Here is a 15,772-nt window from a genome sequence, read left to right on the forward strand (position 1 = left end):
AGCTACACCTGACTGGGCAAACCCTTTCTTTTAAAAAGAAAGAAAGCTAGAATTACTTCTTTTGCTTAGAAAACATAAATAAATACATTCACTTATGTCCCCGAATTTCCAATAAAACAAGGTGGGATCCATACACTGTAGTCTTTTGTTTGTTTGTTTTCCCCAACTTAGCTTCTTCTTAAGACCTTAAAACTTAGGGAGCACGTGACTTGATGGGGAGTCCCTGGAAGGCAAACACTATTTTCTTTTTTTAAAAAAAAAATATTTTATTGATTTTTTACAGAGAGGAAGGGAGAGAGAGAGAGAGAGAGAGAGAGAGAGAGAGAGAGAGAGAGAGTTAGAAACATCGATGAGAGAGAGACATCGATCAGCTGCCTCCTGCACATCTCCTACTGGGGATGTGCCCGCAACCCAGGTACATGCCCTTGACCGGAATCGAACCCGGGACCTTTCAGTCCGCAGGCTGACGCTCTATCCACTGAGCAAAACCGGTTATGGCAACAAACACTATTTTCATTCATTTCCAGTAATAAGTTCTTAGTTGACTCAACGCATTTGTGAAATCAAACCATTGCCATTAGCGGTGTGAACGTTTCTCTACAAGGGAAGTGGGCAGGCCTCCAGGCAGAACAGGAGAGGGCAGACTGCTCCAGGCGGGGCAGCCCAGGGCTCGGAGGACCAGAGGTTTAGGTCCCTCCCTGGTCCTTCCCATCTCCTCGCCACTCCCCAGGCCGCTCAGGTGGCAGAAACCAGGACAAGAAACCGGAGGAGAGAGAAAGGCGGGTGGAGCCCGGGTGGGAGCTGCGCTGGCTGGACAGGTGCCTGTGGTGGATGCTCAAGTCCAGCCTGAGCGTTGCAGAAGTGGGCGACAGGGAGCCCCTGCTTGGGGAATGGCACACTGGGGAGATCAGAGAGTTAAGAACCAGGACTCCAGTCACAGCAAGAACACGGTTCCCTAATACCGATTCCTTCGCCTGCCTCCTCTGGCTACGGACACGGGCATGAATCAATGGAAGGCGCATAGCCTGGGAATTGTGATGTTAATGGCAAGAAGCATAGCTGTCTTACACTAAAGGCTGCTTTCTGCTTGGGGTTTCTTATGCTTAGTCTGAGTTGGCCTGGAATCCAGCGGCGGCAGACGTCATTCGGTCCCCGGCCGCGACGGGGTGGGGCGGAGGGGTGCCAGAGGAGGATGCGCAGCGAGGTCCGGCGGCGAGCTGCTCCGCGCCCTGGGCGGGGCTGGGTGCCAGAGCGCGGGAGACAGCGCGGTGGGTACCCGGCTGCTCCGCCGTTGTCCGGTGAGGCCAGGGTGCTCCGCATCTGCAGATCCCTCTCTGGGGACACAGTTTTTGACCCCCCCTCTCAGCTCCGGAGACGCGGTTCCCGCAGTCGGGTAGCTGGGGGATTGTGTTTAGTACTTGTCACCGTTCCGAACTGGGCGTCCCAGACTCCGAATCCTTGTAAGTGCTTGTAAGTGTTTGCTCAGGACTACATTTCCCAGAAGGCGCCGCGGTGATCGACAGCCCGATCAGCCTACGGGTAGGGGAAACGTCTCGTCACGGAAACTGAGAAGCCAATGGCAAGAGGTCATGGGCGGTGTTTTCCGGCGGCTGGCTGCGGAGCGCCGAGTCCCACCTGTGTCTCCACAGCCCTGTCACGCACCCCTGGTCGGAGTCTGGTAGGGACGCGCTGGGTGTGGCGGGCCGGGCGCGGCTCGGCGGCGGCGGACTCTCCTTCCCGCTCCGTCCCCGGCGGGGCCCCGGGGCGGTGAGTGGGTCCGGGAGCGGAGACCGCGGCCGCAGCCAGGCGCTGCGGAGGAGCGCGGAGGGCGCTCGCCTGCCGCCCCGACGCCGACTCTGCCCGGTCCCCGCGCTCGCCCTGCGGAGCCCGCGGGTCTGCTGAGCAGCGGGGACCGGGAGCTGCGGTTTTCTGTGCCGTCGTCGAGATGGCAACCCTCGTATCCATTTTCTTGCTCCTCGAGGGTGGTCCCGGGTGGCAGCCTGGCGTTGTGACCCCCTGACCGCAGCACCCGGACTGGGCCTGCTGCACGGCGAGGGGGGAGCTTGGGTGGCGGCCCTGCCCGGGCCGTCATGTTCCTATTAATAAATCCAACGACAAACCGCTGCTTCGCACAAAGGCACTCGGACACCGCACCTGGCGCTCGGGGGGCCTCTGAGGTCACCGGCCCCGGAGACAGCGTGGGAGGCAGGGTCCCCGTCCCCGCTCCCGCCGGCTCCTGCAGGGGGCGCTGCGGTGGGCTTGGTGATGGGCGCAGAAATGAAATGATCGCTCCAAACTCAGCACGGCTCTCGCTCCCCAATGACGTTATTTTTGCTCGTGAAGGGTTTTTATTGATTTTTTTCAGAGAGGAAGGGAGAGGGATAGAGAGTTAGAGAGAAGCATCGATCAGCTGCCTCCTGCACACTCCCTACTGGGGATGTGCCTGCAACCAAGGTACATGCTCTTGACCGGAATCGAACCTGGGACCCTTGAGTCCGCAGGCCGACGCTCTATCCGCTGAGCCAAACCGGTTAGGGCTGCTCGTGAAGGGTTTAAGCCAGAGAGGTGAAATGTATTCCTACGGTTTTTAGGTACTTTAAGAACTCGGGACTTCATCCGTGCCCAATAGCAGTGGCTGTAAAGGGTTACATGTTTCCATGAAAAGTGTGCGTGTGTGTATCGTATATCCTAGTTCTAGGTGCTTTGATTGGGGAGACGAAGATGGGAAAGAGTAAAAACTTCCTCACCCCCCCCCCCCCATTCTGGTCCATCCTGAATTCTGAAACACAGAATATTTTGTAGCAGGTTCAGTGGCTGACTTGTGTTTGTTTCTGTTGGAAACTTTTTACTTTTTATTATTTTTTTTCAAATATATTTTTATTGATTTCAGAGAGGAAGGAAAAGGGGGAGATAGAAACATCAGTGATGAGAGAGAATCATTGATCAGCTGCCTCCTGCACGCCCCCCACTGGGAATTGAGCCCAGAACCCTGGCATGTGACCGGAATCGAACCTGAGACCCTTTAGTCCGCAGGCCAACTCTCTATCCACCGAGCCAAACTGGCTAGGGCTGTTGAAAACTTTTAAAAAATATATATGGCCCTAGCCGGTTTTGCCCGGTGGATAGAGGTCGGCCTGAGGACTGAAGGGTCCCAGGTTCGATTCCGGTCAAGGGCACATGCCCGGGTTGCGGGCTCCATCCCCAGTGGGGGCGTGCAGGAGGCAGCTGATCAATGGTTCTCTTTCATCATTGATGTTTCTATCTCTCTCTCCCTCTCCCTTCCTCTCTGAAATCAATAAAATATAATAATAATTAAAAAATATATATGTGTGTGTTTATTGATTTTAGAGAGAGAGGAATAGAGAGATAGAAACAGAGATGGGCTGCCTCCTGTATGCCCCCCCTCCACTGAGGATGGAGACCCCAACCCGGGCATGTACCCTGACTGGGAATTGATCTGGTGACCTCTTGATTCATGGGTCAGTGCTCAACCACTGAGCCGTACTGGGAAGGCTGTTGTAAACTCTTTAAAGAGAGGGAATCTATCATATTTCTTTGTGACTCCCTGTGCCTTACAATATATTACTTAATGAAGAAATTACTGATCCATCCAGTAATCTGGCCATCTCCCCCCAAATATTTTTTTCTTGATATTGCCATCAATTTTATGAATGTATTAATGATTGTTTTTAAGCACAGTGGTTAGGGTAATTATGTACTTATCCCCATTGAAGTTCACTTGATTTTACAGCTTATCCATCTTTTTATTTTATTTATTTATTTTAAAATATATTTTTATTGATTTCAGATCAATGATAAGGGAGGGACAGAGATATAGAAACATCAATTGAGCGTCTGCCCCCTGGTGGTCAGTGCATGTCATAGCGACCGTTTGGTCAGACAGCCCTAATGGTTGCTTAGGCTTTTATATATATAGATGTTAAAAAAAAAAAGTTAGGCCCTAACCAGTTTGGCTCAGTGGATAGAGCGTCGGCCTGCGGACTGAAGGGTCCCAGGTTCGATTCCAGTCAAGGGCATGTACCTTGGTTGTGGGCACATCCCCAGTAGGGGGTGTGCAGGAGGCAGCTGATCGATGTTTCTCTCTCATGGATGTTTCTAACTCTCTATCCCTCTTCCTTCCTCTCTGTAAATAAATCAATAAAATATATATTTTTTTAAAAAGTTAGTGTGTCCAAAGACAGGGTTCTGTTCATGTGTTTCGAGGAGGCCCAATCCTCTCTAGTGATGGGAAAGTTGGCCAAGGGTAGGATTATGTGAAAATAGAATAAGAACATCCAGCCTCACTCCTGGGCTGCCCTGCCACCCGTCCATGGAGACAGCCCCTGGGCCCTGAGAGTCGGGAGGAGGTGGCCCTCTGGGCTATGGCAGGGTGCCTCCCACCTCGCCCCTCTCCCTCCCTGGCTGCCCTGCAGCCACAGACACTCAAGATACCAAGGACCTGACCTTCAGGGGAAAGCAACAGAGACTCTCTTTTCAAAAGATTTCTTTCTTTTTTTTTTTAATATTTTATTGATTTTTTACAGAGAGGAAGAGAGAGAGATAGAGAGTCAGAAACATCGATGAGAGAGAAACATCGATCAGCTGCCTCCTGCACACCTCCTACTGGGGATGTGCCCGCAACCCAGGTACATGCCCTTGACCGGAATTGAACCTGGGACCCTTGGGTCCGCAGGCCGACGCTCTATCCACTGAGCCAAACCAGTCAGGGCAAAAAGATTTTATTTCTTGAAGTAATAAATATTTTATTGGGATGTGAGGTGCAAAATAAATAAATAGAAATAAAGAAACCAAACCTTGTATGGTGGCCAGAATTTACCTGAGAGCTAATCTAGTGTTTGAGTATACGGTTATCCTTGATAGCTGTCTTCTGCTTTTCAGACCATGCTGAGGATATCCTGAAAGCTATGGATGCATGAAGAGGTCTGTTGCTTTAGGACCTGATGACCCTCAATGATGTGGCTGGGGACTTCAGGAAAGAATGGAAACTACTTAGAGAATCCTCTTCAGGGATACGACCCAGCGCCGTTAGAAGAATGGGCTCTCAAAGGGTAAGGATGCTACTCTCCTTTATTTATTTACTCTTAATATGTTTTTATTGATTTTTATTTTATGTTTTTAAAATATATTTTATTGATTTTTTACAGAGAGGAAGGGAGAGAGATAGAGAGTTAGAAACATCGATGAGAGAGAAACATCGATCAGCTGCCTCCTGCACATCTCCTACTGGGGATGTGCCCGCAACCAAGGTACATGCCCTTGACCGGAATCGAACCCGGGACCTTTCAGTCCGCAGGCTGACGCTCTATCCACTGAGCCAAACTGGTTTCGGCAGTTTTTATTGATTTTTAGAGAGAGGGGAAGGGAGAGTGAAAGAGAGAGAGAGAAACGAGAGAGAGAGAGAGAAACATCAATGATGAGAGAGAAACATCATCCACTGACTGCCTCCTGCATGCCCCCTACTGGGGATCAAGCCCACAACCTGGGTATGTGCCCTGACCGGGAATCGAACCAGTGACCTTTGGGTTCCTGGGTGGATGCTAACCACTGAGCAATACCCAGCCAGGCAGGATGCTACTCTCCTTTAGATTTAAGCCCTATATTTTAAAAGGGCCGAGGTCTAAATGGTCTCTAGGGATGTTGGCCTCTTAGAGCTCCAGTTCCCTGTGAGAATAACTGTTGCCTTCCTGGCAGAGAAAGGAAGACTTCCATTTTTATGGCACTTTATGGTTTGCAGATAGATGTCTTTGGTATTTATTATCTTGTTAATATCTCACCATAACCTTTCGACGCATGTATTATCTTCCACCTTTTCCAGCTCAGGACACTGGGACTCAAAGGTAAGTGCCAGAGGTGAGAGTACAAATCAGGTCTTTGTGGAAAATGGGGAATATGTACATACAAGTAATATATACTCGTTGAAGAAAAAAAACATGCAAAATGAAAACAAAAGTTATCCATTCCACCACTGAAAAGTTACTATGCCTCCATATATAAAATTAAAAGCATAATACACATACATACTTATACAATTAAAAAAACAAGTACATATAGAATTAGAAAATGATACAAAAACAAAAGAAAAAATTGGGATCATACTGTATATTCAGTTGTACATCCTATTTTCTTTCTTTTTTTTTTAAAATATATTTTATTGATTTTTCACAGAGAGGAAGGGAGAGAGATAGAAAGTTAGAAACATCGATGAGAGAGAAACATCGATCAGCTGCCTCCTGCACATCTCCCACTGGGGATGTGCCCACAACCCAGGTACATGCCCTTGACCGGAATCGAACCCGGGACCCTTCAGTCCGCAGGCCGACGCTCTATCCACTAAGCCAAACTGGTTTCGGCCTATTTTCTTTTTTAAAAATATATTTTTATTGATTTCAGAGAGGGAGGGTGAGGGAGAGGGAGGTAGAAACATCAATGATGAGAGAGAATCATTTATCAGCTGCCTCCTGCACGCCCCACACTGGGGATTGGGCCCACAACCCGGGCATGTGCCCTGACTAGGAATCGAACCGTGACCTCCTGGTTCATAGGTCAACACTCAATCACTGAGCCATGCCAGCTGGGCCATTCTACTTTCTCATACATTACATTATGAATACATTTTGACAACAATATCTTCCTCTATACCACTTAAAATAACCATTTAGTATTCTGTCATGTGAGTACAATAATTTGAATTAGATTGAACTATATATTTGACCATTTTTTACTTATAAAATGGCAGTTTCGAAAGGTGGGGGGAAGGTGGTTGGGTGGGTGGTAAGTGATTAAAGAGCTTGTATGCATATATGCATAACCCATGGACACAGGGATGGTGAAGGCCTGGGGTGGGGGACAGAGGTGGGCTAGACAGGGTCAATGGGGGAAAAAGAAGAGGGACATATGTAATACTTTCAACAATAAAGATTTTTTAAAAATATTTAATTAAAAAAAAAAAAAGAGCCTCGCCTGTGTGGCTCAGTGGTTGAGCATCAACCCAGGAACCAAGAGGTAATAGGTTTGCCCTGGCAGGTTTGGCTCAGTGGATAGAGCGTTGGCCTGCGGACTCAAGGGTCCCAGGTTCAATTCCGGTCAAGGGCATGTACCTTGGTTGTGAGCACATACCCAGTAGGGAGTGTGCAGGAGGCAGCTGATCGATGTTTCTCTCTCATCGATGTTTCTAACTCTCTATCCTTCTCCCTTCCTCTCTGTAAAAAATCAATAAAATATATTAAAAAAAAAAAAGAGGTAATAGGTTTGATTCCTGATGATCATGGGTTGTGGACTCAATCCCTGTTAGGTCTGATTCAGTAATTAAATGTATACCCCCTCACCTGGGAATTGACCTTTATTTTTATTTATTTATTATTTTTTAATTTTTTATTTTCATTGATTTTAGAGAGGAAGGGAGAGGGAGAGAGAGATAGAAACATCAATAATGAGAGGGAATCATCAATTGGCTCCCTCCTGCACACTCCCTCCTGGGGACTGAGCCCGCAACCCAGGCACTTCCGGTACGTTTCTCTGACTGGAATCGAACCCTGGACCTTCAGTCCGCAGGCCGACGCTCCATCTACTGACTCAAACCAGCTGGGGCTGGGAATTGACCTTTAGACCATTTTACCACCGACATTCCCCTTCGCTTAGATCACATTCCACTTGCTAAGACCATTATCCTTCCCCTCTGGACCTGCCCAGAGAATTCTCCGCCCGGAAAAAGCCCACCTAGACTCTGGTTCCTAGAGTCCTTTAAAATCTCTGACTCCCTGTGCCTGGGGGCTGGCACCATTTTGGGGCCCAGCCCGTCTGGTTTTCCAGATGACCTCATAAATTCATTCTTTTTTTTCTTTTCTTTTTCTTTTTTTAAATATATTTTATTGATTTTTTACAGAGAGGAAGGGAGAGAGATAGAGAGTCAGAAACATCGATGAGAGAGAAACATCGACCAGCCGCCTCCTGCACATCCCCCACCGGGGATGTGCCCGCAACCCAGGTACATGCCCTTGACCAGAATCGAACCCGGGACCCCTCAGTCCGCAGGCCGACGCTCTATCCACTGAGCCAAACCGGTTTCGGCATAAATTCATTCTTTATTCCTTCTGGCTTCATGCGTTCCTCCTTGGAGACTCTAACAATCCCCAGTGGGGGGTGTGCAGGAGGCAGCTGGTGGATGATGTTTCTCTCTCATCGATGTTTCCGTCTCTCTATCGCTCTCCCTTCATCTCTCTAAAAATCAATAAAAACGTATTTAAAAAAAATAAATGGCAGTTTCATATGGCTCCAATATGCCTTTCGTATGCCTTTGTTGTAGGACATTTAATTGATTTATGTCATTTCCAGATTCTCACCAGTATTGTGATAAACAACTCTTAATTGTCTTTTTTTTCCTGTCTTCTTTATTGAAGTATAATTAGTTAATAAATAGCTAATATGTCTTTTGCATAACTTTTATTTATTCATTTTGTTACAATTCCCAGAATTAGAATTGCTAGGTCCAAAAATAGGTACATTTCTCGGGTATTTGATATATATTTTTTTAATATATTTTATTGATTTTTTTACAGAGAGGAAGGGAGAGGGATAGAGAGTTAGAAACATCAATGAGAGAGAAACATCGATCAGCTGCCTCCTGCACACCCCCTACTGAGGATGTGCCCCAACCAAGGTTCATGCCCTTGACCAGAATCGAACTTGGGACCCTTGAGTCCGCAGGCTGACGCTCTATCCACTGAGCCAAACCGGTTAGGGCAGGTATTTGATATTTTTGCTAAATGCCTTCTAAAAAGATTAAATCAATTTATTTATTCCATTTCTTCATAGTCTACCATCATGGTAGATATTATATTTTAAGAGTCTGGGTTAATTAATAGTGATAGCTAACATTTATTGAGGACTTACCACTTAATCCTTATAACTCTATGAAGTAGACCTTATCATTCCTTAATTTATAGATAAAGACATCGGCACAGAGAGTTGAAGTAACTTTCCTGAGGTTACACAGCTAGTAAGAGATAGGGTTCGGATTCAAACTCAGGCAATATGACTCTTGAGTTTGCACTCTTCACCTCTACTCTTATTGCCTAAGTGTATCATTGTTTTAATTTTTTAAAGTATGTTTTTTAAATTGGTTTTAGAGAGAGGAAGGGAGTGGGACACAGAGATAGCAACATCAATGAGAGAGAAACATCATCAATTAGCTGCCTCCTGCACACCCCCTACTGGGGATCGAGCCCAAAACCTGGGCATGTGCCCTGACTGGGAATCGAACCAGTGACCTCTTGTTTCATGGGTCGATGCTCAACCACTGAGCCACAGAGGCCGGACAATCATTTGAATTTAAATTTCTTAGGTTAATAGTAAGTGTAAGATTTTCCGTATATTTATAGGCTACTTTTCTTTCTTTTGTGAATTGCCTATGTTCATTATTTTTTTTCTTACAAGTGTTCGTCTTTTTCTCATAGCTGTATCTATTGCTGTCCTTCTGGGAAAAATTTAAAGACCAATATTATAGTTAACTTCCTTGATTCTCTCTAAGGGTGAGGTCATGGCGGCTTTGTTTCTGATAAAATTATCTTTCCACAGGGGTTTAGCCTTGTGCCTTCAGAGATGAGTTATTGTACTTACCCTAGAGTTTCAATGACCTATGTCTGATTTTTTTAAAATAAATTTATTGTTGAAAGTATTACATATGTCCCCTTTTATCCTCCATCTACCCCCACCAGCCCCCTCACCCCCCACTCCAGGCCCTCACCACCCCACTGTCTGCATCCATGGGTTATGCATATATGCATACACTGTCTTTGGTTGATTACCTCCCACCCACACATCCTCCCCCACCTTCCCTCTGAGATTCTGCTGGGTTTTTGTTTTGTTTTTTTTAATGGGAGGAAAAGGGCTTTTCCTCAGCCTCTTGGGGAGATCACCCTCTTTTATCACTTTGCCGTGGCTGCCCTTTTTTTTTTTTTTTTTTTTAAATATATTTTATTGATTTTTTACAGAGAGGAAGGGAGAGAGATAGAGAGTTAGAAACATCGGTGAGAGAGAAACATCGATCAGCTGCCTCCTGCACATCTCCTACTGGGGATATGCGTGGCTGCCCTTTTAATGAGACAAAAGACACATGAGCGTTTCTCTGGGTGTCTCCTTCTACCTAGGGAAGGAGGAGGGCTGACATTTTGGCCAGGCCTCGTGTGATTGGCTCAGATCAACATCCTCTGTTCATCTTCCTGTATAGGATTTCTAGACCAAGTGTCCTCTCCCACCTGGAACAGAAAGACGAGCCATGGCTCCTACCACTCCAACATTTTGAGGCAAGGGAGATCCTAAAGGAAAGTCACTCAGGTGAGATGTGAATGTTACTTGGTGGGAGAAGAATGTGAAATGCTGCCCTGGAGTTTTGTTCTTCCCATCGGAAGTTTACATTTGAGTTCTTGGGCAGGCACAAATTGACCAAATAAAGTCTCTTTCTAAGTAAGCATGTCACTTTCGTTTCCACTGTGACATCTTTGAAAGGAGGTGCCTAATTTTGACAACATGTGGCTTACTCTTGAAGGATGTAAAGGTCATCTCAAGATTTATCTGGTCATCCTATATAATAAAGAGGTAATATGCAAATTGACCATCACTCCAACACACAAGATGGCCAGCAGGGGAGGACAGTTGGGGGCGACCAGGCTGTCAAGGGAGGGCAGTTAGGGGTGACCGGGCCAGCAGGGGAGGGAAGTTGGGGGCAACCAGACCTGCAGGGGAAGACAGTTAGGGGCAACCAGACCAGCAGGGGAGGGCAGTTGGGGGCAATTGGGCTGGCAAGGGAGCAGTTAGGCCTCAATCAGGCTGGCAGGGGAGTGGTTAGGGGGTGATCAGGCAGGCAGGCAGATGAGCAGTTGGGAGCCAGCAGTCCACTGGGATCGGGCCTAAACGGGCAGTTGGACATCCCTCAAGGGGTCCCAGATTGGAAAGGGTGCAGGCTGGGCTGAGGGACAACCCCCCCCCCCCCGCACAAATTTTGTGTACCGGGCCTCTAGTCTTAAAATAAAAACGGTTTAGGAATTCATGGTTTCTGTGAGCTCAATGAACATCAATAAACTTTTCACAGAGTGAAAACCAAAGTAGTCAAATTAAGTATAGTCTGTTGTAAAAACACTAATTTTAATCTTTCTTGCTGCCTTCTGATGTATGTTCCTGACAACTTTATTCTCAGTCACTTCTGTTACTTTTTCAGACTTGGAGAATCAGCTGGAAAAACTCCATCAGGATGTTTCTGAAACAGCAGGACAAAGCAGAACATCCTCAGAAGGGGCCAATAAAGATGTTTATCAGACTCCTAGCTGGGGAGGAAGCTGGGAGAGGGGCCTTGAACTAGAACCTGGAACCCTTCCAGGGGAGGGCCATCGGGACAAGGATTTAAACAAGCTCCTGGAGGGATACGCAGGAAAGAAGCCTGTGTGTGCAGAATGTGGGAAAACCTTTAACCAGAGCTCCTATCTCATTAGACACCTAAGAACCCACACCGGCGAGAGGCCTTATAAATGCACCGAGTGTGGGAAAGGCTTCAAGCAGAGTTCAGACCTCGTCACCCACCGCAGAACACACACAGGGGAGAAACCCTACCAGTGCAGTGGGTGTGAGAAAAAATTCGGCGACAGCTCAACACTCATCAAACATCAGAGGACCCACACGGGCGAGAGGCCCTATGAGTGCCCAGAGTGTGGGAAGACTTTTGGGCGGAAGCCACACCTCATCATGCACCAAAGAACCCACACCGGAGAGAAGCCCTACACGTGCCTCAAATGTCACAAAAGCTTCAGCCGAAGCTCCAATTTCATCACCCACCAGAGGACGCACACAGGAGTGAGGCCTTACCGGTGTGATGACTGCGGGGAGAGTTTCAGCCAGAGCTCGGATCTGATCAAGCACCAGCGAACCCACACGGGGGAGCGGCCCTTTAAATGCCCCGAGTGCGGGAAGGGCTTCACGGACAGTTCCCATTTCGTTGCGCACATGAGCACGCACTCGGGAGAGAGGCCATTCAGCTGCCCCTCCTGCCCCAAGAGCTTCAGCCAGAGCTCCCATCTGGTCACGCACCAGAGGACCCACACCGGCGAGCGGCCTTTTAAGTGCGACAGCTGCGGCAAAGGGTTCGCCGACAGCTCTGCCCTCGTTAAGCACCAGCGGATCCACACGGGCGAGAGACCCTACAGGTGTGGCGAGTGCGGGAAGAGCTTCAATCAGAGCTCCCACTTCGTGACCCATCAGCGGATCCACTTAGGAGAGAGACCGTATCCGTGCCCCGAGTGTGGCAAAACCTTCAATCAGCGTTCCCACTTCCTGACACACCAGAGGACGCACACAGGAGAAAAACCTTTCCACTGTAGTAAATGTGACAAGAGCTTCCGTCAGAAAGCACACCTTTTATGCCATCAAAACACTCATTTGATTTAATAGGAAATAATCTTTAGTGGTTTTGCTGCTCCCTTCCAAAAATTTAAAATATATATATATTTCTATTGACTTCAGAGAGAAAGGGAGAGGAAGCAGAGAGAGAGAGAGAGAGAGAGAGAGAGAGAGAGAGAGAGAAACATCAATGATCAGAGAATCATTGATTGGCTGCCTCCTGCATGCCCCCAACTGGGGATCGAGCCTGCAACCCAGGCATGCGCCCTTGACTGGAATTGAACCTGGGACCCTTCAGTCCCAGGCAGACGCTCTATCCATTGAGCCAAACCGGCCAGGGCCAAATTTTTATCTTTAAGTACCCCAATAGAGAAAACTATCTTCAAGTACCCCAACTAGGAACCTGGGCACCAGTGGTTCAAGCTGGGCCCTAATCTGTTCCCTCTCTTTCTTTCTTTTTTTTTTTTCATGTTTTAATGGTAAGGATAAACCTATAGGATCCAAACAATGTTTGAACACAAAAGGCATTCCTTCAATGTTTTTGATGGATTCTTAGGGAAATATAAATTGAATGGTTGATGCCTGGTTACTATAAGAGAAGTGAAATAAATGTGACCTAAAGGTCTCCTGTAAGCAGTGCCTGGCACAAAATAGGCTCCTAGTAACAAAATGGTCACGTTATCATAAAAATGAGGAATACTTGAGATCTTATATAAAGCCCTCAATATTGTGCCTGCCCCTTAAAAGACACTCCATGCCAAGCTGGCTGCTTATATCAGCCTTATTACACAGTAAGACATTTATTAGGGCAGCCCTGCGAGCTGAGGACTTGCAAGCAATTAGGTTGGCATTAGATTTGGGGTGTGAGCGCCCAGACTTCATAAAACAGAAAACACTGTCCCAAGCCAGTGCTGTGCAGGCATTAGTCACCAGATGTCTCATTGCCATGACGAGGCAGAATTAGTCTTAGAGGATGTTTGCGGTCTTGTGACTAAGAGGCCGAAAGAATTTCTGAAGCTTTCGGTACAGCAGCAGTGCCTGACTGAGGTGCTCCCATTGGCGGTTTGCTGCCATCCGAGGCACAGAAAGATCCAGGGACAAGCCAGCCAGAGGGACCTGGAAGAGGACCGTCACGTTGTGGAAACAAGATTCCTGAGACGACTGGGCAACGCTACAGGGACCCTCCCCGGCATCCAGCTGCAGGAAACGGCTCCTGTTTTCAAATCCGCTGGCTCCTTTGCCTCTTAGTTTTAAGTTACTGCAACTCTCTGACCTTCTCAGGGTCATTCATGTTACACACTGGTCCAGTCCTGTATTTAATTGGAACGCACTGAGGAAAGGCAGTGTTGGCAAGAACGCTGACTTCGCTGAGAAGGTGAGCAGTTTGAGTCCTGGCCCTGACACTTAACCTTGGCCAGACTTCTGCCTTTGGTCAGGCCCTACCTTCCCTACCTCACAAGGTGGTTGTGAGAGCTTGCACGCACGCACGCACGCACGCACGCGAGCACTTTGTTGTTAAACCATAAAGTGTAATATCCCTATCCAATACTGTTGCAAATGTCTTTTTTCCCGAGGACCTCTGGGTAATATTTCTCCAGATGTCTCCTTTTCTCTCCTGATGACAGGCTTCTTTTTTCACGTGCTGAAAACCCAAGGCCTGAAAAATGCCAAACCACTCGCTGTGGGTCACGTAGTTAACAGAAGAGCCGGAGTTTTGGCTGCAGGTCTCCTGTCGGCAACGCGGAACCGACCAGCCCTGGGGTTTGTCAGTGTCTGGTATTGTATCCGTCAGACCGCTCTGCATTTGGACATGACGGAGGCGTGGAGCCCAAGTTCCAGGGAGCTTTACAGGATTCTGGGCCGGGGGTCCTTGGTCCTGGAGGAGTAAGGGAGGACAGGTAAGGGCAGATGCAAGGGGCTAAGGAGGGCGTGTTCGGGGTGTTGAATACTCTAGAGCAGCGGTTCTCAACCTGTGGGCCGCGACCCCTTTGGGGGTCGAACGACCCTTTCACAGGGGTCGCCTAAGACCATCGGCAAACACATCTATAATTACATATTGTTTTTGTGATGAGTCACTATGCTTTCATTAAGTTCAGTTTGTAACAATGAAATTGGGGGTCACCACAACATGAGGAACTGTATGAAAGGGTCGCGGCATTAGGAAGGTTGAGAACCACTGCTCTAGAGGGAAAAGTGGGTGCCTGAAGGTTTTTCTTAAAAGCCTTCCTGTGTTACTCAGACTAAATTACTACAACAGCCTTGGAATACTATTTTGTCCCCTTCTGTTCTATGGAATGTCCCCTGAGGGCTTTAACTCATGGGGGACAGAACATACTGATGACCTAAGCTCTTTCTTTGTCAGGGAAGTTAGATAATTGACCAGGAAAAAACAATCTGGTTCATTGAGTGCAGTGGTTCCCAAAATGTAAACCCAGATCAGTAGCATTAGCATCTGGGAACTTGTTAGAAATGCGAAGTCTAAGTCCTCACCCCAGACCTACTGCATCAGAACCTCTAGGGATAGCCCGAGCCGATGTGGCTCAGTGGATAGAGCATTGGCCTGCAGACCAAGGGGTCCCGGGTTCAATTCTGGTCAAGGGCACGTACCTTGGTTGCCGGCTCCCCCCCGGCCCGGGCCCCAGTCAGGGCTCATGCAGGAGGCAACCAATCGATGTGTTTCTCTCACATCGATGTTTCTCTCTGTCTTTCCCTCTCTCTTCCACTCTCTCTGACAATCAATGGACAAATATCCTTGGGTGAGGATTAACAAAACAAAAACTCTAGGGGTAATATATGTGAACTCCAGGGGTACCATCTCTACGGGGGTGGGAGTGTTTTGGCCAGGGGTAGGACGTGGAATATGAGACTGCAGAGTTGAGTATGATATCCCTCAGAAGAGACATTCTGACAGTTTTTCACTGGATTAACGTGAAGTGTCCTGGAAGAGTGTCCCACAAGAGGGAGCCGGCCCAGCCGGCGTGGCTCACTGGTTAAGTGTCGACCTCTGAACCAGGAGGTCACGGTTCAATTCCCGGTCAGGGCAGATGCCCAGGTTCTGGGCTCCATCCCCAGTGTGGGGCGTGCAGGAGGCAGCCCATCAATGATTCTTTCTCTCCTCATTGATGTTTCTATCTCTCCCTCTCCTTTCCCCTCTCTGAAATAAAATAAATAATAAATACATAAATAAATAATTGGGGGCTCTCACAGACCCCGGCCAACATGGCGAGCAGGCTCTTCCATATACGCACCTTCACGCTCTGAGAGATAAAAGCAGGTGGCCTGTAGCCTGGCTTCCTCTCCATCTCCCGCTCCTCAGCCCTCCCCCGGTTCTTGGAGGAGAGGAGGCTGGCTGGCAACCTAGTCGCTG

The 15,772-nt window shown here is 47.9% G+C and overlaps 1 protein-coding gene and 1 long non-coding RNA gene across 6 annotated transcripts; both read left to right on the forward strand.

The window, feature by feature from the left end:
* The first annotated feature begins 1,230 nt into the window (after positions 1-1,230).
* On the forward strand, positions 1,231-13,946 carry ZNF774 (zinc finger protein 774). 5 transcript variants are annotated; one of them, XM_059678028.1, is made up of 4 exons: positions 1,231-1,460; positions 4,956-5,069; positions 10,247-10,353; positions 11,234-13,946. In XM_059678028.1, the coding sequence occupies exons 2-4, from the start codon at positions 4,972-4,974 to the stop codon at positions 12,451-12,453; spliced, it is 1,425 nt and encodes a 474-aa protein (XP_059534011.1). In that variant the 5' UTR covers positions 1,231-1,460; positions 4,956-4,971; the 3' UTR covers positions 12,454-13,946. The 5 variants fall into 5 exon arrangements, with proteins under 5 accessions (XP_059534011.1, XP_059534009.1, XP_059534008.1 ...); XM_059678026.1 differs by lacking the exon at positions 1,231-1,460 and adding an exon at positions 1,523-1,678; XM_059678025.1 differs by lacking the exon at positions 1,231-1,460 and adding an exon at positions 1,533-1,678 and having other exon boundaries at positions 4,900-5,069.
* On the forward strand, positions 2,401-13,946 carry LOC132222813 (uncharacterized). Its single transcript, XR_009450304.1, has 2 exons — positions 2,401-2,439; positions 12,704-13,946. It is a non-coding gene; the product is annotated as an uncharacterized LOC132222813 (long non-coding RNA).
* Positions 13,947-15,772: the final 1,826 nt, after the last annotated feature.

This window comes from Myotis daubentonii, chromosome 21 (assembly GCF_963259705.1).
Source record: "Myotis daubentonii chromosome 21, mMyoDau2.1, whole genome shotgun sequence".
Classification (NCBI taxonomy): domain Eukaryota; kingdom Metazoa; phylum Chordata; class Mammalia; order Chiroptera; family Vespertilionidae; genus Myotis; species Myotis daubentonii.

Bases quoted from the DNA above. Each gene is read 5' to 3' on its own strand.
- ZNF774 (XM_059678028.1), top strand. From the start codon at position 4,972: ATGATGTGGCTGGGGACTTCAGGAAAGAATGGAAACTACTTAGAGAAT. The intron at 5,070-10,246 runs GTAAGGATGCTA...CTTCCTGTATAG, and splicing joins GAAGAATGGGCTCTCAAAGG to GATTTCTAGACCAAGTGTCC. The intron at 10,354-11,233 runs GTGAGATGTGAA...TTACTTTTTCAG, and splicing joins CCTAAAGGAAAGTCACTCAG to ACTTGGAGAATCAGCTGGAA.